Here is a 25056-nt window from a genome sequence, read left to right as displayed (position 1 = left end):
CCCTGATTCCTCCTCGGTGAGGGGCAGGATCTCTCCTTCCTCGGGCCTCCTTTCTTTGGCCCTTCCTTTGCCCTTGCTCCCTCGGCTCCTACAATTCTCTGTTCTTAAGGCTCACTGTGTCCCGCCTGTCTTGCGTCGTCTCAGAGCCCACCTTTTCAGACGGCCTAAGTTCACATGCAAGCCTTTTGGTCCATCTCCGAACATTCTCTCTCTCTCTCTCTCTCTCTCTCTCTCAGGCTTTCTGGATCCCACTGCCTGTCTTGGAGCCTCCTGGCTCCCTCCTGTTCTGCGTACTGTGTATCTGCCTGGTGAACAGGGACCGCACAAGAGAGAGGCATTCTTGTCCCCCTATTTAAACTGGGTGTCTTTCTGTCCACCTCCCATGGACGAATCCGTGCAGTTCAGTGATGACGCTTGTGGGCAGCCGCTCCCCAGCTGAGCTTTGCCAGTAGCACTTCCAGCCTTCCCTTCTCATCCTGAGCAGTAACTAGGGACGCGGCTCGGGAAAGAGGAAGAGGGCAATAGGAAAAAAAAATCTCTTCTATTTCTCCGTAGCTTTCTCTCCGTCTTCCCCTTTCTCCCCTCCTCCCCCTGTGAGGGAAGGAAGCATTAGGGAGGGAAATGGAATGAAGGGGCAGCAGGGGAGCTCTGGAGACTGAGGGCCATTTTGGAGCTGGAAGATTCATCTCCAGGGACGACTACACCCTCAGAACTCTCCACCCTCCCTTGGCTCCAGGCCTGCCGCCTCCCATCCCCCTTGGTGGCAGCAGCCTTGTAATTTAAAGCTCTCTCTGTCGCCTCTAATGTGATCCTCTCGTTTTATTGACTCTCTCTGCCGTCTGTGGCGCCCCTTCACATCAATCTCCGCTCTAATCACACCGCCGCCACTGCCTGCTGTCTCCCCTAACCCCTCTCCTCCTGGGCCCCAACCCTTGCTGCCACCTTTCCTTTCACTGTCCCCCCACTTCCACCCTCCGCCGGGTCGGCCCTCTTCGCCCCTTCCCTTCCCGAGAGGCAGGAATGCCAGGGCCCTTGAGGGTTGCCTTCTCCCCTTCTCCACATCTAGGATGTGCCCCAAGGGAGAGGAGACGCCCTTAAGGACAGCCCGGGCGTCCAGGAGGAACGGCAATGGGCTGAGGGTGGACAGGACTCTTGGCCTGGGGGTGGTAGGTGGAGGGTGACTTTTTGGTCTGTCATCTGGTTCTGCGTCATCTCCAGCAAGAGCTGCAAACTGAGTTCCAGGTAGGAAGGGCAAGCAGAGGGACACAGACCCAGAGAGGGGAGGAAGAAAAGAGTGAGGAGGAGGGAAACGGAAGGAGGGGAAAAAGGTGAAAAACTAATTGCTACAGTTAAAGGTTTGTAATAAATAGAGGGTGAGGGGAGAAACCTGCAGGGGGGGGAGTGAGTGGGGGGGTGCACTGAGGCAGAGATAAATTTGCAATTGAAATTCTTTCCTGTAGAGGAGGAGGGGGAGGTGGGGAAGAGATTTGCAATTTTAAACAGCTGCCGACCTCCCCTCGGCTGTCTGGGTCTCGCCCACAAGCTAGCCCAAAGCTAAACTCCTTTGGTTTCTAGCTGGCAATCAGCTGGGTCTTTTTCCAGGCCTGGGAAATAAAAGCTTTGGAGAGAGGATTTGGGGCTTAGGGCTTCCTAGCATCTCCTCTGAAGTTGGATCTGGAGTAGTGAGGCAGGAGGCAGGAGGAAGCGGCTGATCGGTGTGATGGAGGCGCGGTGGCCCCGCGGGGACGGAGCACCACCCAGGTCAGCCCTCCGTGGCAGGGCCCAGGAGAAGCCCCCCTGGCCCGGCCTCAGTTCTTCCAACCAGGTGGGGCCGCGGAAGGGTGGCGGGCCCCCACGGTGGGGGGTGACAGTGGACTGTCAGACCCTCGTGAGCCAGGGCACCTACCCCCAAGGATCCCATAGGAGGGACACCTTTCTCAGACGGTGTCCGGCCTCTGCTTTCTGGTGATCCAGGATAACCCCTCCATCTAATTCCTTTACTTCCCTCTGGGTTCACCAACCACCTCCCCCCCACCCCCAGCCCTCCACCCCTCGCCCAGGTGCTGATTTGCATTTTCATTAGCATGCTGATCCAGCCCCACTCGGAGCTCCTTAATGGCTCCGACTTCACGCCTGGCTAGGCCCCCAGGAGGAGGGGGTAGTGGGAAAGGCGGACTGCAGGCTAGGTGGGGCCAGACTTGGAGACCCAGTCCTAATGGAAGAATCTGAAGGTGAGGGTTAGAGGTGGCCCAAGGAAGGAGAGGTCACCTCCCTTCCCGGCACGGGGCTGAGCACTGAAGGTTTCGTCTTTAGAGATTGGCTGAGAGTAAGAACTGGAGAGGATGCAGGCCACTTGGGACACGGGGAGAAGTATGGGATGGTGGAGTCTGGGGAATTGGTGAGTCCGGTGGGGAGGTGCGGTAATCGAGGTAGAAAGGTTGGGAGCAGTGCGGGAGTCCTGGTGCTTCTAGTCAGCTGGAGGGAGCCCGGGAATCCTGACTGCTAGGCCCTTGGAGGCGCATTTGGTCTGTATTGGGTCCGAGGGACAATCCAGGTACATGGAGGAGCCCAGATCTGGGGGCCCCGCCAGTCCTTTCTAGTTTCACCTCCTTGGACCTGTGTGACAGTCAGCAGCTCGCTCACCCTCTCTGCGTCTTTGGCCGCCTCATCTGTGAAGTAAGGTGGTGGTTAGATTCAATGAGATTATTGATGAAAGCACTTAGCGCAGGGCCAGGACCGTGGTATATGGACCTGGATAGCTTTGAATAATAATATCACTGTTACTTTTGTTTTTTTTTTTTTTTAATCTCTTTGGGGACGAGGGGTTTAATCACCTAGAAGCTGTTGTCTTCCAGCTGGCCCCGGAAGCACGCTCCTGTGCCACATGCTGCGACCAGGGATGGGTGACCTGGAGCACAGTGCCTGCAGGCCACGCCAATTCCCTGTGGCCCCTCTGGCTAGAGGACCTTGACTTAGGGAAACTGCCCCTTCAGCGAGTGGAACCTCTGAGGGTCTTTCCTAGAGTTCATTCGTTCAACAGATCCTGTGTTGACTATGTGGCAGGCCTCTTTCTTGGTGCTAGCGATAGAGTAATAAATAAAGCAGAGTTCCTGCTTTCCTGGAACTTACCTTCTAGAAGGGAGAAATAAGGAAACTAGGAAATACCAGGTGGTGCTAAATCGCTGAAGAAAGTCACCCCAGGGCGTGTTAGCTTCTGTAGGGAGGGAAGGCCTGGTGGAAGAGGTGACGCGGAAGCGGAGACCTGAGTGAGAAGGAGCCACTGTGCAGGGGTCTAGGGAAGAGTCCTCCTGTCCGACAGAGCAAGCTGGTTAGCTTAGGCAAGGCCCCGCGGTGGGAGTGGACTTGGCGTGTCTGAGGAACAGAAAGGCGGCCAGTGGGCAGGAGCTGGCCAGCCAGGCAGGGTGGAGGGTGTTAAGATGTGTCAGAAGGAGGTAGGCATCAGATCAGATAGATTGTTTTGTGGCTCAGGGACGGAGTTTGGATCTTACAGTGTGGCGAGAAATCATGGAAGGGTTCTAAGCAGAATACAGTACCATTTACGTCGTAAAAGGTGCTTCTTTGCGATACCTGCAGCGTGCGTTAGAACAATATAGGAGGAGGGGAAGTGGGTGAGGCTACAGATGCAGCAGGACCGGCCATGGACTGGTAGCTGTTGAAGCTGAGTGATGAGTACAAAGGGGTCCCTGATACTATTTGGTCTACTCATATCAGTCTGGCATTTTTCATAATTGAGAATTAAATGAAAGATCATGCTGGCTGCTGGGCTGTAGGGACAGTAGTGGAAGCAGAGGCCACACTGTGGAGTCTGTTGCCCTGGTTCAGGAAGGGCAGTGGCTTGGGCCACTTGGGTGTCAGTGGAGAGGATGCTGGTGGCGGGACAGGACAGGTGTCTGAGAGCCTGCTGTCCAGTTGCATATGGGTGGGGGCAAAAGGAACCTTTTAGGTTCTTACGTATTTTTAAAGATTCTATTTACTTATTTGAGAGAGAGAGAGATCCAGAGAATGAGTGGGAGGAGGGGCAGAGGGAGCAGACTCCTCTGGGATCATGACCTGAGCTGAAGGCAGACACTCAACAGACTGAGCCACCCAGCCGCCCCCCTTTTAGCTTTTTAGCCTAAGCAACCAGATAAATGGAGATACCAATTTTTGAGATAGGAAAGATGGGAGGAACAAGCTCAGGGGAGAAATAGAGTTCTGATTTTGGACATGTCAAGTTTGAAGACTGTTAGCCCTAAGGTGAAGCTTCACGCTGGCAAATGGGTACCTGAGTCTGGTGCTCCGGGAAGAAGAGAGTGGGGCTGGAGTAGCTGGAGGGTCGGCTGCCTGGCTGGGTGTCTCTCCTGCCAGCTCACGGCCCCGCTCTCTGTCCACGTTGCCCCCACAGGGTACTGGCTGTCACGCTGAAATGAACCGCCGGCCCTCCTCCGTCTGCCATGGCTACCCTTAACGCACCCTCCACCAGTGGCACCGCCCCCACCCCCGGGCACGATGCCCCGTCCCCGCCTCCGGACACCTCCTTCCCCAGCACCCCCGCTGATCCTGTCACCAAAGATCCCCCTGCTGCCCCCTCCACCTCTGAGAGCATGAGGCCCTCAGAGCCAGGGGGACAGGCCCTGGAGTCGGGCTGTGGCCTCGTCCCACCAAAGGAGACTGGGGAGCCCCGAGAAGAGCCCGGCTGTGGTGGCTTCTCACCAAAGGACCTAGGAGTGCAAGAGGACAAGGAGCAGGAGGACGAAAGGGGAGGACTCCCTCCCGTGGACCTAAGCAACCATTTATTCTTCACAGCTGGCGGCGAGGCCTACCTCGTGGCCAAGCTGTCCCTGTCAGGTGGCAGTGAACTCCTGTTACCAAAGGGCTTCCCCTGGGGCGAGGTGGGATTCAAGGAAGAGCCTGGCCTGCCCCTCCTTGCCCACCCGCCCCCTGCACTCCTCACTGCCCTTCACATCCAACATGGCTTTGACCCAATCCAAGGCTTTAGCTCTTCTGACCAAATTCTGTCCCATGATACCTCAGCGCCATCTCCGGCCACCTGTGAGGGAAGGGATGGAGCCTTCTGGAGCTACCAGCTGGCTCCAAATCCACCCGGAGATCCCAAAGATGGCCCTATGGGGAGCAGGGGAGGAGACCACAGGGCACTCTTCTGGCTCTGCCTCCTGTGCCGCCTGGGTTTCAGCGGGCCCCAAGCTTTTCTGGGTCACACACAGTCTCATGGGGTGACGCTAACCCCTGCTCAACACCTGGGGCTGCCCGGTAACCCAGCCGTGCTCCAGGCGGGAGATGAGGGCTGCGTGGCCCTCCTAAGCTTTCTGGAACCAAAACCACCCGCTCAGCCCCCTTTAGAAGTCCCCCTTGACAAGAGCGGCATGGTGACCACAGAGGCGAATGTAGCCCAGCCCGAGGACAGCCCCCCTGACGCAGAAGCCCAGGCTCCTGCCCTGCCCGTGGAAGAAGTCCTGGCCCTCAGCCCGCCCTCCCCGCCCACCACCCCCGCCACCTGGGACCCCAGCCCAACCGAAGCCAAAGAATCGCCGATGGCAGCAGGTGAGGCGGGGCCAGATTGGTTCCCCGAGGGGCAAGAAGAGGATGGAGGGCTCTGCCCCCCACTCAACCAAAGCTCACCCACCTCCAAGGAGGGGGGCACTCTCCCTGCCCCGGTCGGCTCCCCCGAAGACCCCAGCGACACACCACAGCCCTACCGCCTCGCCGAAGACTACAGCCCGGCCCCTGCGGCCTTCCAGAGCCTCAGCCTGTCCAGCCACATGTCTCTGTTACACTCTCGCAACTCCTGCAAGACGCTCAAGTGTCCCAAGTGCAACTGGCACTACAAGTACCAGCAGACCCTGGACGTGCACATGCGGGAGAAGCACCCCGAGAGCAACAGCCACTGCAGCTACTGCAGCGCGGGGGGTGCGCACCCCCGCCTGGCCCGCGGCGAGAGCTACAACTGCGGCTACAAGCCCTACCGCTGCGACGTGTGCAACTACTCCACCACCACCAAGGGCAACCTCAGCATCCACATGCAGTCCGACAAGCACCTGGCCAACCTGCAGGGCTTCCAGGCGGGCCCCGGCAGCCAGGGCAGTCCCCCTGAGGCGTCACTCCCACCCTCGGCCGGGGACAAGGAGCCCAAGACCAAATCGTCCTGGCAGTGCAAGGTGTGCAGCTACGAGACCAACATCTCCCGCAACCTGCGTATCCACATGACCTCTGAGAAGCACATGCAGAACGTCCTCCTGCTGCACCAGGGGCTGCCGCTGGGCCTGCCCCCCGGGCTGGTGGGGACAGGCCCCCCGCCCCCCGCAGGAGCGGCCCCCGCCACCCCTCCCGAACTCTTCCAGTACTTCGGGCCGCAGGCCCTGGGGCAGCCTCAGGCTCCCTTGCCCGGCCCCGGGCTGAGGCCAGACAAGCCCCTGGAAGCCCAGCTGCTTCTCAACGGCTTCCACCCCCTCGGAGCGCCGGCTCGCAAGTTCCCCGCCGCAGCTGGTAAGCAGCCTGGGCTCCGTGCCTGCTTCCCCTCCTCCCTTCCCTGCTTCCTTCCCGGGGCTGGCCCCCCACCGGTAACCCCAGCTCCTTCAGCACTGTCCTCATTTGCCCACCCGCCCCTTTCCTTCCTTGGGCCACTCATCTGTCTCTGTCCCCCAGCCCCTGGCAGCCTCTCCCCGGACACCCACCTGCCTCCGAGTCAGCTCCTGGGCTCCTTGTCCGACAGCCTGCCCAGCCCGCCGCCCCCGGAAGACGGCCCGCCGCCGAAGGTGTTCCGCTGCCTCGTGTGCCAGGCCTTCAGCACCGACCGCCTGGAGCTGCTGTTCTACCACTGCAGCGTGGGCCGGAGCCTCCCCGAGGCCGAGTGGAAGGAGGTGGCCGGCGACACCCACCGCTGCAAGCTCTGCTGCTACGGCACCCAGCTCAAGGCCAACTTTCAGCTCCACCTCAAGACCGACAAACATGCCCAGAAGTACCAGCTGGCCGCCCACCTGCGGGAGGGGGGCGGGGCCGCGGGCTCCCCCTCGCCGGTGCCCCTGGGGGACGGGGCTCCTTACGGCTCCGTGCCCCCGCTGCACCTCCGCTGCAACATCTGCGACTTCGAGTCCAACAGCAAGGAGAAGATGCAGCTGCATGCGCGGGGTGCGGCCCACGAGGAGAACAGCCAGGTCTATAAGGTGAGGGTGGGCGGGGAGGGCCCGGCGCCCCCGGGGAGAGAGAAGCGGACAAGGGCTTGGGGACGCACCGAGGAGACCCCCACGGGTGGGCGAGCTATGGGAAGAGCCGGGGTGGCAGGACGGGATAAAATGGCAAGTGTGACCCAGGATCGTCAACTTCTGGGAGACGGGTGCGGAGAGGAGACCAAAGGCTGGTGGGCTCAGACAAAGTGAATCCAGTACTTTATTCGGCTTTTCTGGTGTTGGAGGCTAGGGGGGGGGGTGTCTGTCTGCTCAGGCCATCTTGTCACCAGTTCAAGAGGATGGAACCAAATTCCATTCACCTACCAGGAGGGAGTCCAGGATTGACAGGAGGAAGAGAAGGAGATGGGGGAGAAAAAGTAGTAATATCCAGGTGGCCAGAGGAGGGGAAAAGGGGGGTGCTCAAGAGAGCAGATGGGATGGGCAGGGAGGGGGTGCTGCTGGTCAGGCTCCCCTGGGGGAGGCAGAGGGGGCCCCCGAGATCTGGAGGGGCCTGAGCAGCCTCTTTCCGCGCGCTTCCAGTTTCTGCTGGAGATGGAGGGCGCGGCGGCCGGGGCCGAGCTGGGGCTCTTCCGCTGCCTGCTGTGCGCGTGGGAGACGCCCTCCCGCCTGGCCGTGCTGCAGCACCTCCGCGCCCCAGCACACCGCGACGCCCAGGCCCAGCGGCGCCTGCAGCTGCTGCAGAGCGGCCCCGCGGCCGAGGACGGGCTCTCGGCCCTGCAGAGTATCCTGAGCTTCAGCCACGGGCAGCTCCGGACTCCCGGTGAGGAACAGGGGACCGCGAGGGGGCGGGAGCCGGGGCTGGGGAGAAGGGGATGCCAGGGAGGAGAAACGGCTCTGTGCGCAGGCGAGAACAGGTGGAAAGGAGCCAGCCGTGAAGGGGTGATAAAAGCGGACTTGGGGAACAGTGGGGCGGCCCAGCGACGGGGGAAGCAAGAGGCTCTTGGGAGGGAGGAGGCAGAGAAGGGCAGAGGCTTTGCTGGGTGGAGAGTAGAGAACAGGAAGGGAGGTGAGGAGGCATCACCCAGTGATTCCGAATGGTGACTGGTGTTCCAGCAACGCTAGGTGTTGGGGGCGGCAGGAGCTGGTCAGGAAGGAGAGAGGAAGTAGAAAAACAGAAGAATGGAATCCACTTCGGGCCGGGCCAGGGCCTGTCGGAAGGAGATGGGAGCCGTGGGCCTGGCCCGAAGGCAGCAGGGAGAGGAAGCCCTGGACGAGCTCCCCAGCGTCTTCCTGTCTCCTAGGAGGTCTTCAGCCCAAAGGCTGGGCTTAGGGTCCCCCTTAGGCAGCTGAGGTTGTACCAGCAGAGACCGAGAACAGCCAGCCAGGCGCCATTGATCCAGAGGGTGCAGGAGAAGAGCCTGGAAGGGGCAGTCAGAGGTGGGCACGGGCATCCGGGCTCTGTAGGGGCCGGCGGCGGGCCAGGGTGAGGGTGCGGGCAGCAGGAACCAGGAACAGGCGGCATTGACTGGTGCTAATTGAATTGCCAATATGCTGGCTGGAGTTAAGTGCCGGAGGGGCCGGATCAATAGCTAATGATCCTGGCGCAGGGCTGAATGGAGTTAAGGAACTTTAACACTTTAATTAGGCTGCCACCGAAAATAAATTCCTACACATCTGTCAATTCTTACTTGAGTGGTAATCTCCTCTCCCAGCTAGACCTGCCGCCTCCCGCTCGCCGCACCTGCTTCCATTCGGCCTCACCTTCCTTCTTCAGTGCCCCTCCCTTTGTTTCTGGGCTCCCTGCTTCCAGGACCAGTCAAGATGGGGAGCCGAGTTGGGCCCCGTCTCTGCTGCTACGGCCAGACCTGTTTCCTCATCTTGAAATGATGGGGGCTGGCCTCGCAGAGAGGACCTCTTAGGCCCTCCTAGCTCTAACCCTGCCATTTCTCCTTCATCCTCTATTTCTTTTTGGCAGCTTTTTGTCCTCTCCAGCCTGTTGGCTCATCCATCCATCTTCTCCTTCTCCTGCTGCTTGTCCTGCTTCGTCTGCCCTATGTCCCCCCTTTCCTGATGCTTCACTCTTTTAAGCTGACTCTCCCCTCCTCCTACACAGGGAAGCCTCCTGTCACCCCCTTAGCTGAGCCGCCCACCCCTGACAAAGATGCTCCGAACAAAACAGAACAATTGGGTGAGTTGCTCGGCTGGTCCGTTTTCCTCCATCCCTGCCCCCGTTCCCTGCGCCCCTCTTCCTCATACATTCTGAGATGCACAGGGGTGCCAGTAATCCAGCTGCCCGGCAAGGCCTCCTGGGCGCAGGGAGCCAAACTGATGCAAGAAAGCGCTCACCAGAGGGAAAGGAGGGGGAGCCCCAATAGGCTCAAACCTGGCCATCCCGCTAACCCGGGGTCAGCCCTGTCGGCCCTCCTCTCCCTGTATTTGAGTACAGCTTTGTACTTTCCTGCCTTTTCCCCTTTCCCTAGAGCCCAACCCCTACCCTGGAAGCTCTCTGCTACGAATGAGGTCATCTTAAGGGCTGGGGGTTCTGGAAAGGAAGAGGGAGGGCTGTCAGAGTCTCTTTAATCTTCTCCCCTTTCAGCTTCTGAAGAGGCAGAGAATAAGACTGGCCCTCCAGGAGACAATGCCAACCAGACCACGGTCAGAACTGGGATAACTGGGAAAAGCTGGGGTGGAGGGTCTGGTGTTACGGAGATCTGTTCATATTCTAAAGCCTAAAATTCTCATTGGTAGAGCTTGACACACGGATTTCAGACTAAAGGTAGATGACATTTTGTCAGGCCTGTGACTTCCCTGGAACACCACATTGAGAAACGCCACCTGGGGCCAGTGATGTGTTCAGCCCCACACGGGGTGGAGCACAGAGGGCGCAGACGAGGGAAAGCAGGACTTGAGGCAGAGGGGGCAGCAGGAAAGGCTGCAAGCAGGTGGAGGGAGCGGGGAAGGCACAAGTGAAGAAATGAAAAGAGAGAGCCCAAACCACAAGCCTGGCTGCTGCCCAGCTCTCTACTCCTGTCAGGAGCGGAAAGACAACTAGACACGGATGGTCGTCTCCGCAGAAGGCCCCGAGCCAGCAGGGAAGCATCCGCGCACCTCCTTCCTGAGGCTAGAGGCCCCAGCCCAGATGACTGACCCACAGCAAACTCGGCGGCTCTCCCAGTCTCCTGGCCTCGGGCCTCGGCCTGGGCCAGGCAGGACCTGGGTGGTTTAGCCTGGGACCGGGAAGTTTGATTCTGAGGGGGCTCCCAGCCTGGGTTCTGAGGCGCCACGCTGGCCCTCACGGCTCTCCACATGGAACCTCAGCACGCAGAGTTACTGCTGGCCAGGCCCTCCTCCTCGCTCCTGTTCCCTCCGGCAGACCCATTCCAGATGTTCGCTCCTCCGGTGGAGGGCATTACAATGACCATCTGGATGCCTTGCCTTTCGGGCCATTCCCTTCCCGCAGCACGTGGGCTAGGACCAGTGGCACCTGCCGGCCGGGGAGACGGATGGCAGGCTGGAGGTCAGGCAGTCAGGTGACTAAGGCGGAGACAGGGCCTTCCCTCCGCCCCACCCCTCTGGAGGTGTGGGCGGGAATGCGCCAGCGGAGGCAAGCCAGAATTTTCCTGGGCCGCTGGGGGAGCTGTGGTGTTTGTTTACATTAAGAAGGGGAGAAGGAAAAGAAAGTGGGAGCTGCTTATCCTCTGGGAGAATGAGCCGGCTTCTGAGCAGACAGGTAGGGAGGGCCCGTCTTCAGGAGACACTCAGGTGAGGGACCTCGGAGAGGCAGAGCCGGCGGGGATGAAGGAGGCTCTGGGTCCAGATGTGCAGAGGGCAGGGGAGCCGGTTCCGGAGAAGACGGGCGAGGGCGGGGGTGGGTAAGAAGAGCAAACTCAGTCCGGGCGAGGCAGGTACAGGGCCATACTGTTAGCTGGGGAAGTAGGCAAGGCAGAAGAGACAGGAAGGCCAGGCCAAGGAAAGACGGAGGCCAGAATGGAGGGAGAGGCCCGGACAAAGAAGGCAGGCAAGGGCAGGTCAGCCTAGGCCTTTGTCCCAATCGAAGGGAAATGAGGGAGGAGCCAGCTTCTTGCCTCGGGCTGGACCTTCCGTGATGCCTTCATTTGGGGTTCCCTCCTCCTAAATCGGGTGTGGGGGAGTCTTGCTGTGTTCAGACACACACAGGGCTGGGTGATGGCGGCCCCCCCTCCCTGACGCCTCCTCCACCTGCCCCTACGTGTCCCCAGGTGTTCTGCTGTCCGTACTGCAGCTTCCTGAGCCCGGAGCCGGACCAGGTGAGGGCTCACGCCCTCTCCCAGCATGCCGTGCAGCCCAAGTACAGGTGCCCACTGTGCCAGGAGCAGCTGGTGGGCCGGCCCGCCCTGCACTTCCACCTCAGCCACCTTCACAATGTGGTGCCTGAGTGCGTGGAGAAGCTGCTGCTTGTGGTGAGTACTGGCTGTGTGAGGACCCAGCCGGGAGGCCCCGTTCGGGCCAGGTAGGAGGGAAGAAAAGGCTGGGCTGTCCTGGCAAGTGTGTGTGTGTGTGTGTGTGTGTGTGTGTATGTGTGTGTGTGTGTGGCGGGGAGGGTAGTGGTGAGGAAACAGCATTTCACAGGTTTGAGGGGGTTTCAGTGTTGGGGGGAACCTTAGCAGAGCTTGTCTGGCTGCCTCTGCTCGCTGGTGAGGGAGCTCAGCGTTTCGTTCATTTCCATGCGGTCCTGACAAGAGCTGTCAGCAGCAGGCACGGGCTGAGGCACAGGAGAGGCAACAGCCCAGGCCCTGTCCTCCGGGAAAAAGCAGAAGTTGGGGGGAGCATGTCCAGGAGGAGGCTGGAGCCCCCACAGGGGCGGGCACAGGTGCAGAGCAGGGCCTCGGGAGTAGCGGGGCGGGGGTGGTGCGGAGCGGTCACTGGGCTTTTTTCTGTTACAGGCCACAACTGTAGAGATGACCTTTACGACCAAAGTGCTGCCTGGGCCCACTCTGTGCCCGCTGGGGGATGCCCAGGAGCCCCCTGCTCCTGGGCCAGAGCCTGCACCCAGCAGAGAACAGGGAGCAGGTAAGAATGGGGACGGCAAACCTGCCAAGGTGGCAGGGAAAGGGGTCCTGGGCTCCACAGACCAAGAGAGTTTGAAGACAGCCAAGGCAAGGATCGGGTGCCCTAGATACTGGGTGGGTGGGGTCTGATTTCAGACAAAGGTCCCTTCTCATGGCACCCTTCTCTCTCCCTCAGAAGGCCCTCACCTGAGCCCCGAAGCCAGGCCTGATCCTCTTCCTGAGCCTCCCCCGCCCTCAGCCGAGGCCCCAGACAAGCCCCCGGGAAGCCCCGGTCGATCCCCTTCTCCAGCCCCATCTCCAGCTCCTCGGCCTGATGCCCCAGTGGAAGAAATGGCCCCTCCGCCCACCGTGGCTGAGGAGGAAGAGGGGAGCGTCGGGGAGCCCCGCCCTGCAGAGCCCGCTCCAGCGGACTCTCGCCACCCTCTGACCTATCGCAAGACCACCAATTTTGCCCTGGACAAGTTTCTTGACCCTGCCCGGCCCTATAAGTGCACTGTGTGTAAGGAGTCCTTCACGCAGAAGAACATCCTCCTGGTCCATTACAACTCTGTCTCCCACCTGCACAAGATGAAGAAGGCTGCCATCGACCCGTCCGGCCCTGCCCGAGGAGAGGCGGGCGCCGCGCCTCCCACTGCGGCCGCCGCAGACAAGCCCTTTAAGTGCACGGTCTGCCGAGTCTCCTACAACCAGAGCTCCACCCTGGAGATCCACATGCGCTCAGTTCTGCACCAGACTCGCTCTCGGGGGACCAAGACGGACGCCAAGGCTGAGGGGCCAGAGCGCGGCCAAGAAGAACCCAAGGAGGGCGAGACTGAGGGGGAGATGGGCACTGACAAGAAGGGCCCTGACCCTGGTGGCTTCATATCTGGGTTGCCCTTCCTGTCACCTCCCCCACCCCCCTTGGACCTGCACCGATTCCCAGCCCCTCTCTTCACCCCACCAGTCTTGCCCCCCTTCCCTCTGGTGCCCGAATCACTGCTTAAGCTCCAGCAGCAACAGCTGCTCCTGCCCTTCTACCTCCATGACCTCAAGGTGGGGCCCAAGCTGGCGTTGGCTGGGCCTGCACCCCTGCTGTCTCTGCCAGCTGCCGCTCCTCCGCCCCCGCCCCCGCCCCCCAAGGCTGAGCTGGCTGAGAGGGAGTGGGAGCGGCCCCCCGTTGCAGAAGAGGGGAATGAGGCAGGGCCCGCCTCGCCCCCCAACCCGACGCCCAACGAAGCAGCCCGTACTGCAGCCAAAGCCCTTCTAGAAAACTTTGGCTTTGAGCTGGTGATCCAGTACAACGAAGGAAAGCAGGCTGTGCCCCCTCCTCCGACCCCACCCCCGCCAGAGGCCCTGGGGGGTGGGGACAAGCTGGCCTGTGGGGCCTGTGGGAAACTCTTCTCCAATATGCTTATCCTCAAGACACACGAGGAGCACGTCCACCGCCGATTTCTGCCCTTTGAGGCCCTGAGCCGTTACGCTGCTCAGTTTCGAAAGAGCTATGATAGCCTATACCCACCCCCTGCGGAGCCCCCCAAACCTCCTGATGGGGCCCTGGATTCATCAGCTCCCCAGCTGGGCCCTCCCTTCTTGGTCCCAGAGCCTGAGGCAGGGGGGACCCGGCCCTCTGAGGAGCGGAGCCGGGCAGGACGCTGGCCCCCAGAGGAGGAAGAAAGCTCCAGAGGCAGTCTGCCTCCCCTAGTGCCCGCAGGCCGTAGGTTCTCCAGAACCAAGTTCACAGAGTTCCAGACCCAAGCCCTGCAGTCTTTCTTTGAGACCAGTGCCTACCCCAAGGACGGAGAGGTGGAGCGGCTCGCAAGCCTCTTGGGCCTGGCTAGCCGTGTGGTGGTAGTGTGGTTCCAGAATGCCCGCCAGAAAGCACGCAAAAATGCCATCGAGGGCGGGCCTGTGCCGACTGGAGGTGGCAACGGGGGAGCCTCCGGCTGCAGGCGCTGCCATGCCACCTTCTCCTGTGTTTTCGAGTTGGTGCGGCACCTCAAGAAATGCTACGACGACCAGCCCCCTGAAGAGGAGGAGGAGGAGGAGGCAGAGCGAGGGGAAGAGGAGGAAGAGGTGGAGGAGGACGATGCAGAGGAGGAACAGAGCGCGGACCCCCCCGCAGGGCCGGAGGGTCCCTCGCCAGGGCCCCCGGACAGGGAAGAGCTGAGTCGAGCAGAGGCCTCAAAGACGGGAGGCAAAGAACCTGAAGGGAAGGCCCCTCCCTCGCCGTCCCCGGTCCACACTTGTGACCAGTGCGCCGTGTCCTTCCCCAGCCAAGACCTCCTGGCCAGTCACCGGCGGCTACACTTCCTGCCGTCCGTGCAGCCCAGCACCGCCCCGCACCTCCTGGATCTGCCCTTGCTGGTGTTTGGGGAGCGAAGCCCCCTGGTGGCAGGCACTCCGCCAGCGCCGGGGCCTCCGCTCAAACGGAAGCATGAGGAGGGCAGCTTGTCCCCAACGGGCAGTGAGGCAGGGGGGGGAGGGGAGGGCGAGCCCCCCAGGGACAAGCGCCTGCGCACCACCATCCTGCCGGAGCAGCTGGAGATCCTGTACCGCTGGTACATGCAGGACTCCAACCCCACGCGCAAGATGCTCGACTGCATCTCTGAGGAGGTGGGGCTCAAGAAGCGAGTGGTGCAGGTCTGGTTCCAGAACACCAGGGCTCGGGAGAGGAAAGGCCAATTTCGAAGCACCCCTGGGGCGGTGCCCAACCCAGCAGTCAAGCCCCCCGCCACATCTGCCCCTGCAGCCTTCCCCAAGTTCAGCCTCTTGTTGGGCAAGGTAGATGATGGGACTGGGAGGGAGCCCTCAAAGCGGGAAGCACCTGCTTTTCCCTACCCCCCGGTTACCTCTGCTGCCGGGCCCCTGCCTTTTCTACCACCTGGGAAAGAGGCTACCACCCCAACACCAGAGCCACCTCTACCTCTCCCACCGCCCCCTCCACCCAGTGAGGAAGAGGGTGCAGAGGAACCGGCTAAAGCTTCTCCAGAGAGTGAGGCTTGCAGTCCATCTGCGGGGGATCTCAGCGACTCTTCTGCCTCCAGTCTGGCCGAACCGGAGTCCCCCGGGGCTGGAGGAAGCAGTGGGGGAACAGGAAGTGGGGCTGGGGTTCCGGATGGAATGGGGCAGCGGCGCTACAGGACCCAGATGAGCAGCCTGCAGCTCAAGATCATGAAGGCCTGCTACGAAGCCTACCGCACCCCGACCATGCAGGAGTGTGAGGTGCTGGGGGAGGAGATCGGGCTGCCCAAGAGAGTCATCCAGGTCTGGTTCCAGAACGCTCGTGCCAAGGAAAAGAAGGCCAAACTGCAGGGGGCAGCAGTCGGCGGGGCTGGGGGCAGCAGTGAGGGCCCCCTGGGAGCCCAGCGCACCGACTGCCCCTACTGCGACGTCAAGTATGATTTCTATGTCTCCTGCCGAGGCCACCTCTTTTCACGCCAGCACCTGGCCAAACTCAAAGAGGCAGTCCGGGCCCAGCTGAAGAGTGAAAGCAAATGCTACGACTTGGCCCCAGCACCTGAGGCACCCCCGGTTCCCAAGGCCACACCTGCCACCACACCTGCCTCTCTGCCCCTCGGGGCTCCCCCGGCCCTGCCTCGCCTGGCCCCGGTCCTCTTGTCTGGCCCAGCTCTGGCCCAGCCCCCGCTGGGGAGCTTAGCTCCTTTCAATTCAGGTGAGTGGGCAGTTGGGAGGGGTTGGCCTTCAGAGAGCATCTCTCTCTAATGACATGCCCCTCTTTTTCCTCCTTGACTCTTCCCACCTCCAGCCTCCTGTGGCCTTCCTTGGTTTCTGGCTCTTCGGGGGAGAGAGGGAGGGAAGGGCACGTGGCAGCCAGGTGGTGGGAGTGGGCAAGGGCGTGACTGGAGGTGGCCTACAGCAGGAAGGATGACAGGCTGGAGGGGGCTAATCCTTCATCACTCCTTTCATCTTCCTAGGCCCTGCAGCCTCCTCTGGCCTCCTCGGCCTCGCCACTTCAGTCCTGCCTGCTACCACAGTGGTCCAGACTGCTGGCCCAGGCTGCCCCTTACCTCAGAGACCTGTGCTCGAGCAAACTAACGCCTCCACAGCAGGCACCACTGACCCTGCCCCAGGCCCCCCTGCTGAGCCCCCTGGAGACAAGGTCTCTGGTGAGAGAAAGCCAGTTGCGGCCCCCACCAACTCCTCCACTGACGCCCTCAAGAACCTCAAAGCACTGAAGGCTACTGTCCCAGCCCTCTTAGGGGGCCAATTCCTGCCCTTCCCATTGCCCCCTGCAGGGGGGGCGACACCACCAGCTGTCTTTGGCCCCCAGTTGCAGGGGGCCTACTTCCAACAGCTCTATGGCATGAAGAAGGGGCTATTTCCCATGAACCCCGTGATACCTCAGACCCTCATCGGACTGCTCCCCAACGCCCTCCTCCAGCCACCACCCCAGCCCCCCGAGCCCACAGCCACAGCGCCTCCAAAACCTCCTGAACTGGCTGCTCCAGGGGAGGGGGAGGCCGGGGAGGCTGATGAGCTGCTGTCGGGCAGTACTGGCATCTCCACCGTGGACGTGACCCACCGCTATCTGTGCCGCCAGTGCAAGATGGCATTTGATGGGGAGGCCCCAGCCACTGCTCACCAGAGATCCTTCTGCTTCTTTGGGCGGGGCTCTGGGGGTTCTGTGCCCCCCCCACTGCGGGTGCCCATCTGCACCTACCATTGCCTGGCATGTGAGGTGCTGCTGAGTGGGCACGAAGCCCTGGCCTCCCACCTGCGCTCCTCGGCCCACAGGCGCAAGGCGGCCCCACCCCCAGGGGGCCCACCCATCACCATCACCAACGCCGCCACTGCCGCCACGGCTGCTGTGGCTTTTGCCAAAGAGGAAGCAAGATTACCTCACACGGACTCCAACCCAAAAACTACTACTACCTCTACACTTCTAGCTTTATAAACGGATAAACCAAGATGGGGGGAGAGGGGAGGGCCTCAGGGCTCCCTCTCTTACCCCAGGGGGTGTTTGGTGGGAGCTCAAATCCCTCACCCCAACCCTTGGCTCCGCCCACCTCACGGGAATCTTTCCATTCCCACCCTCAGTGGGCTTCACACACCCCACCTCCAGCAGAGTCCTGCCTCCTCCCCCCGCGCCCCCAGCCCCCAGACACACACTGTGTCCTCCTCTGTGGCTCCTTGCCCCATGTCTTCACAGACGCACCCATCTTGTCATCCTGACGGTCCGCTCATCTCTGCCCTGCCCACCACACATCTATCCTTGAATCCGTCTTCCCACAATCTTATCCCCACTGGATTCACCCCCAAACATAGTCAACCCCCGCAACACACACACACACACACACACACACACACACACACACACACACACCCGTTAGCCCATGCTGTTCCACTGACTGAGAAAACACCAAAAAAAAAAAAAAAAAAAAGAAGAAGAAAGGAAAAAGAAAACCCAAGACAAAGAAGGGGGAAGGAAAACAAACTTTGCTACTCCCCCTTCCCTCTCCCCACCCCCTTGTCTAGAGCGCCACGCAGCTCACAAACTTTCCAAATACCCAGTTGGCTCCCAAGGTTGGAGCCTGGGATGGGCAGGGAGCCCACAAAACTCTAACCAAACTGGAGGTTGGCAGGGGGAGAAGTGCCCGCAGCTCACTCTCCCCACACCCCTCCCTCCTAACCCTCTCCTCGCCTGACCGGAGCCCCTGCGGCCTGGACTCTAGGGGAAGCCGCCGCCAGGAACCCCTCTGCCAACCCCCACCCTGCACCCTGGGAACTGCAGTAACTTATTCTCAAAGGCTTTAAACACAGAGATCCTCTCAGCAGCCGTGGGCCCGCCCCTTGGCCCAGCCCTGCCACGTGGGGGTCCAGCCTGCCCACCAACGGCAAATCCAAAGTTCTTTTAAAAAAACTGAAACACACACACAACCAAAAAAAAAAAAGAGAGCGAGAGCGAGAGAGAGAGAGCACGCGCGCACATGTGCACGGGAGAGAGATGGAGACAGAGGAATGAACTAAAGTAAAACATAAACTTGGAAAATACAGAAAAAAACTGCAAACTCTCCCATCACACAAGTGGTGTTTTTTTGTTTTGTTTTTTCCTGTTTGTGTCCCTCTGCCCCCATGTTAAGGGTTTCTTTAAACCACTAGTCTTGGGAAGAGCAAATGGCTTTAAGTCGTTGGCATGGGTATGGTGATCCTTGAGACAGAAAGCCACGCAGCCTGGCACTGGCCGTGCCCAGCATCTGAGGCCGGGGCTGGCCATGGGGAGAAGACCTACCTTTGCCCCCTGAATCGAGTATTTATCAGGACCGCTAACAGCCCTTTGTTCCCAGCTGCTATAGAAAAGTCAGTGTTGCCAAATGTATCCCGGCGGTCCCAGGAAGAAAGGGGTGGACGGGACAGTGTGGTTTCTGAATCTTGGGTATACTTCCCTTTCCTGCAGCTAACCGCTGTTTCCTCCCATTTGCTTCTTTCACAAACCCCTACTTCTATTTCTGTGTCCAGTGGCCCCTTCACATTCCTGGTTGCTTGAGATCCTTGCCTTTGCGTGGACCCTTGTTCCCCACCTGTGTTCTTCCCTCCTCGGCCCTTGCCCTTCCTGCCACCAGCAAGTAGCAGGTGCTCGGGGCACCATCCGCGGAGTCAGAGACTGTCGGGGAGGCCCATGGGGCTCTGGAGCTGAGGACAGCTTGGGGGGGGGGGCGGGCAAGGCCGTGACCGAAGCACAAGGTGAATCTCTGACAGGGTGCTGTCATCAAGGGCAACCAACGAAAGGAATGAGCTAGAAGAGTGTTCCCAACCTCTGACCTCATCGTTTCTGCCAGCATCAGGTGCGAACTGGTAACCCCAAAGCCCAGCTAAAGTGGCACAAGGTAGAAAAGCAGGTGTTTTATTTCAGCAAAGAAAAGCCTGCAAAAGCTCCCAGTCCTCCAGACAGTTTCTGCTACCCCCCTGCCCGGGAGACCTCCCTTCTCAAGGTATTGTTGCAAACTTTCTCCCTTCGGGCTTCTTCCACTACCGTCACCATTTAATATGCGCACACACAGTTCAGTCAGCCCTGGGATTTCCACTTCCTGGCCTGTCACTCTGCCCTATGAACATGTTAATACCGAAGCAGAGGGTTCTGTGCTGAAAAGACGGGAGGGGAGAAAGGGGCAGGGAAATCAGCCGAGTCCCTAGTGCCCACATGATCTGTGAATCTCACTTCGGATCCAATCCATTTCTCAAATGAAGAGCTCCAGCTAGCAGACCGGGGTAGGGTGGAATCCGTCATTCCAGTGATGCCGGTTACGAATGCAGGCCCTACCGTGCTCTTGCCGCCACCCTTCCTGCCTCTCAGCCTCTCTCCTGTGTCCCTCCCTTCCTGTCCTTTTCTTTTCCCGTTGAAACTGTGAATAAGACTATTTTCTTAGCAGCATGTGTCAGGGGAAAGAAGATTTTTCACTCCGTGCTTTCAGGGAATGTGACGTGTGTTAAAGTTGAAAACAAAAAAAATTACAAAAAAGGATAGGCGGGAAAGAGGAAACATTTTAAAGAAAACTGGGGCAAATGCCTGGTACAGGATGATTAGAAGTGTGGTGTCGTGTACTTTTAGGAGTTTACAACCAGGACAGGTTAGCTGTTGTCTGAACTGTGAATATTTTTACTAGGAGTTAACATAGCCAGAAATCCCTCCTCTGCCTCTTCTTGCCCTCCTGCCTACTCTGTTCCATTGGGACACCCTGGTCTAGAGACACCGCATATGTGCACAGCAGGGGACAGGAGCGGACTCTAAGCCACTGTCCTTACCAGGAGCCCTGTAACTTGAGAGACGAGAGTCTGGCTGACTGTGGAGTCAGGTATGCCATTCCATGTTCCCAGTGGCCGGAAGCATTCCTCCCCAACCGCATGCTCAGACCAGAAGTCCCCAGCAGCAGTGCTTCTGCTCCAGAGATGCTCAGTGGGCTTCTGGCAGAAGGAAGCCCGGGGTGTCAGGCCCTATGCAGGATGCTAGAGGCAAACACCAGGTCACCCCGGGTAAACCCTGTTGCTTCTCCTGGGGAGTAGTAGACCCAACCTGAACGCCTGGCACATCAACACCTATCTTGTAATACAGGTCCCACCCCAACAACCCTAAAGTCAGCTTGAATCCATGGCTCCTCATATGGGTCTTCCACAGCCTGGGGCAAAGGCCTAGGGTTTCTGACATACATGGGCCCTAAGGCTTCCAAATTCTGGTCCAGCCTACTTACTGCTAGGATCAGTGCAGGAGACGAGGTGGAAGCGAGCTTGGCTGTTTTTGCTCTAAACCAGACTCAGTGTGGAGCTGGCTTCAGGTACCCCATTCTCAACTAGGAACAAAACTCAAAGTCTTCCGGAAGAATATGAGAAAATCTAAAGCCGCAGCAGCCAAGTGGGGCAGAGTCTGCAGTGACCACAAAAAGAAGCACTTCCTCCCTCAGCCCTCCAGCCCCTGGAGTGTACTTAAGCAGCACGCACAAGCACCGAGAAAGCCAAGTACTCCAGACCCAGTAGCGTCCATCTGCCTCATTCCATCTATTTGTTCCTTAGGCACATAGAGGGCTTATAGATCAGATCACCACTCCCCAAACCTCCACCAGCCTCGTTGTTCGAAGGCACATTTTCTCACCCAATCATTCATCCCTGTATAGAAACTCACACCTGAAACACAGAGCTCTGTGTATATAACCGCACCACTGAAACAAGCACGCACGCCGTCAGAAGCCAGCAGAACCACGCCGAGAGAGCTACGCGGATAGACACATGCCAGCAAGGATGGGCCCCGGGGGCACCGAGGCGCACGGACATGCCCCCAGCCCTATCGCCTACACCTCCCACAAGTACAACCAGCCTCTAGGACATACTCATTGTCTTCACATCCCACAGTAGGTGCGTAACCAGAGTCAGGAAGGGAACCAACTGTTGAAATCCATGGGGAAAGTACCTTCCATTCCTCTGCACTGTGCCACTGGGGAGAGGAGAGGTAGGAGAGAAACCAGGGGGCAACTTTAGGGAAAGCTCCTGGAGACAGGACTAAGCTGGGCTGGGACCCGGTGCTACAGGAAGGGTAGCACTGAGGAGCGTTTCTCTCTAGGCTGCAATGCGAAGCTCAAACCACCAGTTGCGAGCAACTAGTGAGAAACTTGGAAGCCCTGAGGATATCCTTGAGGACGAAGGAAGAGATGCTCCAATGCCGAGGAGGCCCTTGCTACAAGAAGGGCTACAGACCCAGTCTGCGGGAGTACAGCTTGGATACACGGTGAAAAGGGCAGAGGAAAGAAAAGTCAGAAAGAGGACATTCATAAAAGATCTAGACCGTGGCTCGTCAAGCCTGGGGAGGGATGGGAAACGATCCCCAGGGAAAGCCTCCAGAGCAAGACTACACGTTATGGGAAGAATGTAAAATTGGGTGAGGTCCGTCCCTGTCATTCTGTCATACTGAGGGCCCAGACAGCCCTCCACACAAAGGATAGACAAGGGGTAAATGGCATTATTCCCTGCCAGTAGTCTGAGCCTGGTGTTTCCTGCAGCTCTCCAGCCACAGAGAGGTGTCCGGCTAGAAACTAGTGGGGAAGCAGGCTGATTATAAGTGGACCAGAAGGAAGGTGACGGGGAAAGGTGACCTGGGATTGAGTTTTTTTTTTTTTTTTTTTTAAGTACTCTCTACAACCAACGTGGGGCTCAAACTCATGACCCCAAGTTCAAAAGTCAGACGCTTCACCAACTGAGCCAGCCAGGCGCCCCCCTGGGGTTGACTCTTAATCCTACCCAGCCGCCAGGCACACCAAGTACACAAACAATGGCTAAAATGAAAGAGGTAGTCGGTGGGAGCTTAGCATGCCCCATATCCACAGTCCTTCCCCGATAGCCAACCTCATACCATGTCTTTCCAGCTGGACTTGAATGACCCCCACTGTGCTCATTCCCAGCAAGTGCCTGGACAGCAGCGTCCTTGCATCTGGCCAGGTTTCCGCAGGAGGAGAGGCCCTGTACTCTGTCCACCTCTCCTTCCACCACCCAGGACCCAGACCCGTCTCCGAGAGGAAGTGAAATTAGCGTAACTCAGGCCGTACCGCGCCATAGACTCCACGCAAATCTTCCTGGACCACAGAGAGCCGTCACCCAGCCATGTCCTACCCCGTGGTTCTCAGCGGTGGTTTCAGGAACACAGGGCAGCCAACCATCAGAATGTGGAAGGGTTCCCTAAGGGATTCTTCTGTGATAACTACTGCCAGTGAGCGGGTTCTGACAAGCTGGATCTGACTGATGTGACCTCACAATCTGTCCCATTCCTCCCGCTGCTCCTGCCCAAAACATACCTACCACATCCCACAACGCACATACCAGGGGCATGACAGCGGAAAGACATGCCTGTGGCTGGGGAGGAAGAAGAAAGGTGCAAAAGGCCTGGAGGCATCCAGACTGGGTTAACTGTCCTACAGGTGGCTGCCGCGTCTTAGAACAGTCTCCCAGAGTCTGTCTACCTGCGGCTTGCTCGCCCGGGTGCTGCCTTACAATGCCCATTTCTGAACCACACTTGAGTCGCTGAATCAGAAACTCCTGCGGGGATCCCACGCTCTCCAGAGTTCAAGAACCCGATTCGGGCTGCTGAGCCCGTACGCATCTGTGGCCTGCCCTTAACTCTCCAGCACCCGGGGCCCAACCCTGCTCCACCAGGGTGCCACCAGGGGCCTCGCATCACCTCGGGTTTGTCCTCTTCATTACCCTGCCGTCGCCCCCACCTCCACCACCTGGGAAGTCTGTGTCTTCCGCTTACATTGGCTGTTCTCGCACAGGAGAAAAGAAACACTGTCCACTCACCCATTTGGCTGAGTGTCTCCCTGCTTTTTCCTCTGCTGTGGAAACCATGTCCCTTCTTCTGAAGCTGGCATCCACTTGCAGAAATGCTGAAACGAGAACTCCCCCAACCCTAAGCAGCTCAGTCCACCATGGCAATGGCTTGACTTCCATCAGAGCCACCCAGCCTCCCTCAACATCACCCAGAGCCGAATCTTCTACCCGAGTATCTTCCTAGTTACTAATCCACGGCTCCAGGCTACCCAGAAAGCAAGGAAAGCCCCACCTCCTAGATGTTCTTCCAGACGGAGGCCCAAGGTCCAGTTCTGTGGCACTGCCAAGGGCACTGCCTCTGGAGATGTAGGGGTGGTCTGTGTCACCACAGATGCTGGGGCCTCCCCTCCTAAGAGCCTTCCTTTCTACAAGGGCTCATTGCTGATCTGTGGTTTCCCTTCCAGGGGTGGATTTCAAAGACATGGACATTTGTCCAAATTCTACCTAACTGGGGTGCCATTGAGAGATTCCTAAACACTAAATCTCCCCGAACACTCTTTCTGGAAGGCCAAGTCCCAGGTGCCTTTGTCTTCCTTATACCTGCCTACCTCTCCAGGCCTAGAGCACCTCTTCATTTTTCTAGGACTGTTATGGAATATGGGCCTTTTCACAAGGGAGAAAGAACCGATTCATCTCAACCACAGCTCAGCCGATCACAAGGCAGGTGAAATACACCAGACACAAACCAACCACTACCCAGCAGCAAGGCCTGAGGGTCCCTCCTTCCTACTTTTCTTCCAATCTCTTCTGGCACCAGCTTTCCGACAACAGGGCTGGCTGGCCCCTCCACAGCTCTCATTCACCCTGCTGGTATTTCTTCCTGTCCTCACTGCCCAGAGAGGTGTACAGGCCACTGGCCGGGAGCCTTGGACTTGGCTTCTTGCCTGTGCCCTTGTCCCTCTGTGCTCCAGCTTCCCTTGAAATAGCTGCTCAAACACTGAGTGTGGTAGCAGCTAACTCCCTTTCCTGGGGGCAGTGAGGTAGGAGGGAGGTGGGTGTCTAGTTGGGGTTGGCTGGGGTACCGAAGCAGCGAGCTCTTGAGGGTCTCGTCTCGCGCCACCCCCCAGCACAGAGCTCCGCCTGATGCCCGGCCTGCCTATGTGCACCGCCCTCTCTGTCTGCCGCCAAGTGGCGGTCGTGAGCATGTTTGGCGGCTTTGGGTTTGCCGCAGTGCCAGGATCTGAGACACTGTTCACGTGCCAGTGCAGCACTGCCAAGCGTGGCGGCATCTAGTTGGTTGGGTGCCAAGCAGTAGGACCCAGATGGTGATAGAGAGATGAAAGAGGGGTGGAGGGGAGGGAGGGAAGGACAGGAAGGCGCCAGGGAGAAAATCAGATACCTCACTTGTTAGAGTGGAAAGTCCAAACGGGATCCACAGAAAGGTGCCCACCCATTCTAGATCCCAGCTCAGCAAGCAAACCCCCCCCCCCCCCGCGCCCTCCCCCCCCCACGCTCGCACAGTGGCAGACACAGACCAGGCAAGAGGATTTGGCCATCTTCAGCAGGAAACTGGCCGGGGGCCAGACAGGACTGCCAGCGCTCTCCATCCTTCTTCCTTGGGGTCTTGGCAATGGCGCGCTTCCTCCTTTGTGTCCTCACGCCTCTCTCCGTCTGTTGCTCCACTCCCCATGCCTAAGAGGGAACTGCAAGGAGGTCCTGGCAGAAAAAAGTCTGTTCTCCCAAACAACTCACACACACACATACACACACATGCACACACACACGGAACATCTCACCTCCCTTCTCACTCCTGGCACGGCAACGCTCTCAAGCAGATTGGTAAGACGCACTGCCACCTTCCTCCATTCCACACAACGCCAGAGCCCGTGCCAGGCTCCTCAGGCAGTGCCAGCACCCAATGCCTCACGCCCATGTCCCCTTGCTTTCCACAAAGGGCCAGGCTGCCAGCCCCGAGGAGCTCTCCCAGGGAGCAGTGGCACAATCCCTCCTCCTGGCTCTTAGATACTTTCTTGGCACTTGCCTGGCTACTCTTTCCACCACTTTACTTTCCCAGACTGGAAGAAGGCTGACTACCTCGTAGTCCAACCGTTTCTCAGAGC

The 25056-nt window shown here is 59.1% G+C and overlaps 1 protein-coding gene and 1 long non-coding RNA gene across 2 annotated transcripts; one reads left to right on the top strand and one right to left on the bottom strand.

Annotated features, from left to right (window-relative positions):
• Positions 1–4418: 4418 nt before the first annotated feature.
• ZFHX2 (zinc finger homeobox 2) lies at positions 4419–17465 on the top strand. Its single transcript, XM_045802712.2, has 9 exons — positions 4419–6504; positions 6664–7181; positions 7725–7965; positions 9259–9333; positions 9742–9800; positions 11384–11584; positions 12068–12194; positions 12369–15845; positions 16108–17465. Exons 1-9 carry the CDS (start codon positions 4455–4457, stop codon positions 17085–17087), a joined length of 7728 nt encoding a protein of 2575 aa, XP_045658668.2. The 5' UTR covers positions 4419–4454; the 3' UTR covers positions 17088–17465.
• Positions 7864–24394, bottom strand: LOC148107093 (uncharacterized). The gene is made up of 3 exons (XR_015723091.1): positions 22967–24394; positions 19934–20092; positions 7864–8563 (listed from the first exon to the last, which is right to left on the bottom strand). It is a non-coding gene; the product is annotated as an uncharacterized LOC148107093 (long non-coding RNA).
• Positions 24395–25056: the final 662 nt, after the last annotated feature.

This window comes from Ursus americanus, chromosome 35, assembly GCF_024610735.1.
Source record: "Ursus americanus isolate L20-20 chromosome 35, mUrsAme1.1.p, whole genome shotgun sequence".
Taxonomy (NCBI): Eukaryota; Metazoa; Chordata; class Mammalia; order Carnivora; family Ursidae; genus Ursus; species Ursus americanus.
The sequence above is the reverse complement of the archived record's forward strand: the minus strand, read 5'-3'. Positions and strand labels throughout refer to the sequence as shown.